At 54.3% G+C, this 1,161-nt stretch overlaps 1 protein-coding gene across 1 annotated transcript; it reads right to left on the bottom strand.

Annotated features, from left to right (window-relative positions):
* Nucleotides 1-6: 6 nt before the first annotated feature.
* Actl8 (actin like 8) lies at nucleotides 7-1,151 on the bottom strand (the record flags this gene model as incomplete). Its single annotated transcript, XM_008826403.2, has 1 exon — nucleotides 7-1,151. A coding segment is annotated over one exon (780 nt), but the record flags the coding sequence as incomplete, so codon positions are not given.
* Between the last annotated feature and the right edge of the window lie 10 nt (nucleotides 1,152-1,161).

Genomic DNA, 1,161 nt, shown 5'->3' with positions numbered 1-1,161 from the left:
GTCAGGAACCTCAGAAGGTTCCACCTCTCCCACCCCAGTTAAAACTCACTCCATTACAAAGGGAGCAACTGGAGGAGGGTGTCGGCAAATTGGAGGGGAAGGCAGGCATGGAGGCAGCAGAGGGCACCCGCCCAATGTCACCCACCCTAGGAAAACTGTCCCCCTCAAGATTTCTGACAGTGACACCTGCTCCTCTCTTGAGTCGAATCCTAATCTTACACAAGATAAAACCAAGGAACTTAAAACACCCCTGCTGAACCTAGAAGTCAAAAGCCACAAACACTACCCTCCTCCTCCCACACAGACCATTTCCTAAAATGAACCCACTGGCTCCCATGTGACAAGAGCCAGTGTTGGGGCCAGCCCACTGATCACAGCCTTATGGTCTCTAGATATTCCTCTTTGGTCATCCACTGGGACTGGTAGGTAGACAGCTGGGAGACCATGGACGCACCCAGCCACACGCTGAAACGCCGGTTTTCGCTTACCCACACACTGATCTGAGTCAGGCCATGGTACCCGGATCTCAGCTCTTTAAACAGATGTGTGGCAAAGCCGGGGTATAGGGTGTTCCCCCCACAGGCCAATACATGCGACATGAGCAGCGAGTGACTAGAGGCCTCGCAGGTCTCAACGGAATCCAGAATAATCTGGGAGATGCTGGGCCCTGGCATGTCAAACACATGCGGGTTAAAGAACATCTCAGGGGCCATCATCTGCCTGGGGCTCAGCTCCACAGTGATGCCATCTGGGAGCTGGTAGGTGTTGTTCTCCTTTGAACCTCTGGGCAGACTGTGACAGAAGTCCAGGGTCTCCTCTAGGCTCGGAGGCATGAAACACTTGCCCATTTGTACTGCAGCTACCGTGTCCATCTGGAACAGGTTGTGGTGATCACAGGCCTCCTTGAACAGACTACTGAAGAGATACGTTGAGAGATCCTTCCCAGAGAACTCCAGCATCTTCCCACTGAAAGGTGGGGGGCAGCCCAGGTAGAACGGCTGCACTCGGGTCAGGCCGTAGCCAGAGTCCAGCACCAGGCCACTCAGCAGGCCGGAGGAGTACAGAGACATCTCCATCTGGTTGGCCAGGAGCACCGAGGGTGCGTCCAGTAACTCAAACATGATCTGTGGCAAGGAGAAGCTACGGTAAGTACAGGCTTCC

The sequence above is a fragment of the Nannospalax galili genome, unplaced genomic scaffold, assembly GCF_000622305.1.
Source record: "Nannospalax galili isolate Female #2095 unplaced genomic scaffold, S.galili_v1.0 C48730953, whole genome shotgun sequence".
Lineage (NCBI taxonomy): Eukaryota > Metazoa > Chordata > Mammalia > Rodentia > Spalacidae > Nannospalax > Nannospalax galili.
This window is presented reverse-complemented; position numbering and strand designations above follow the sequence as displayed.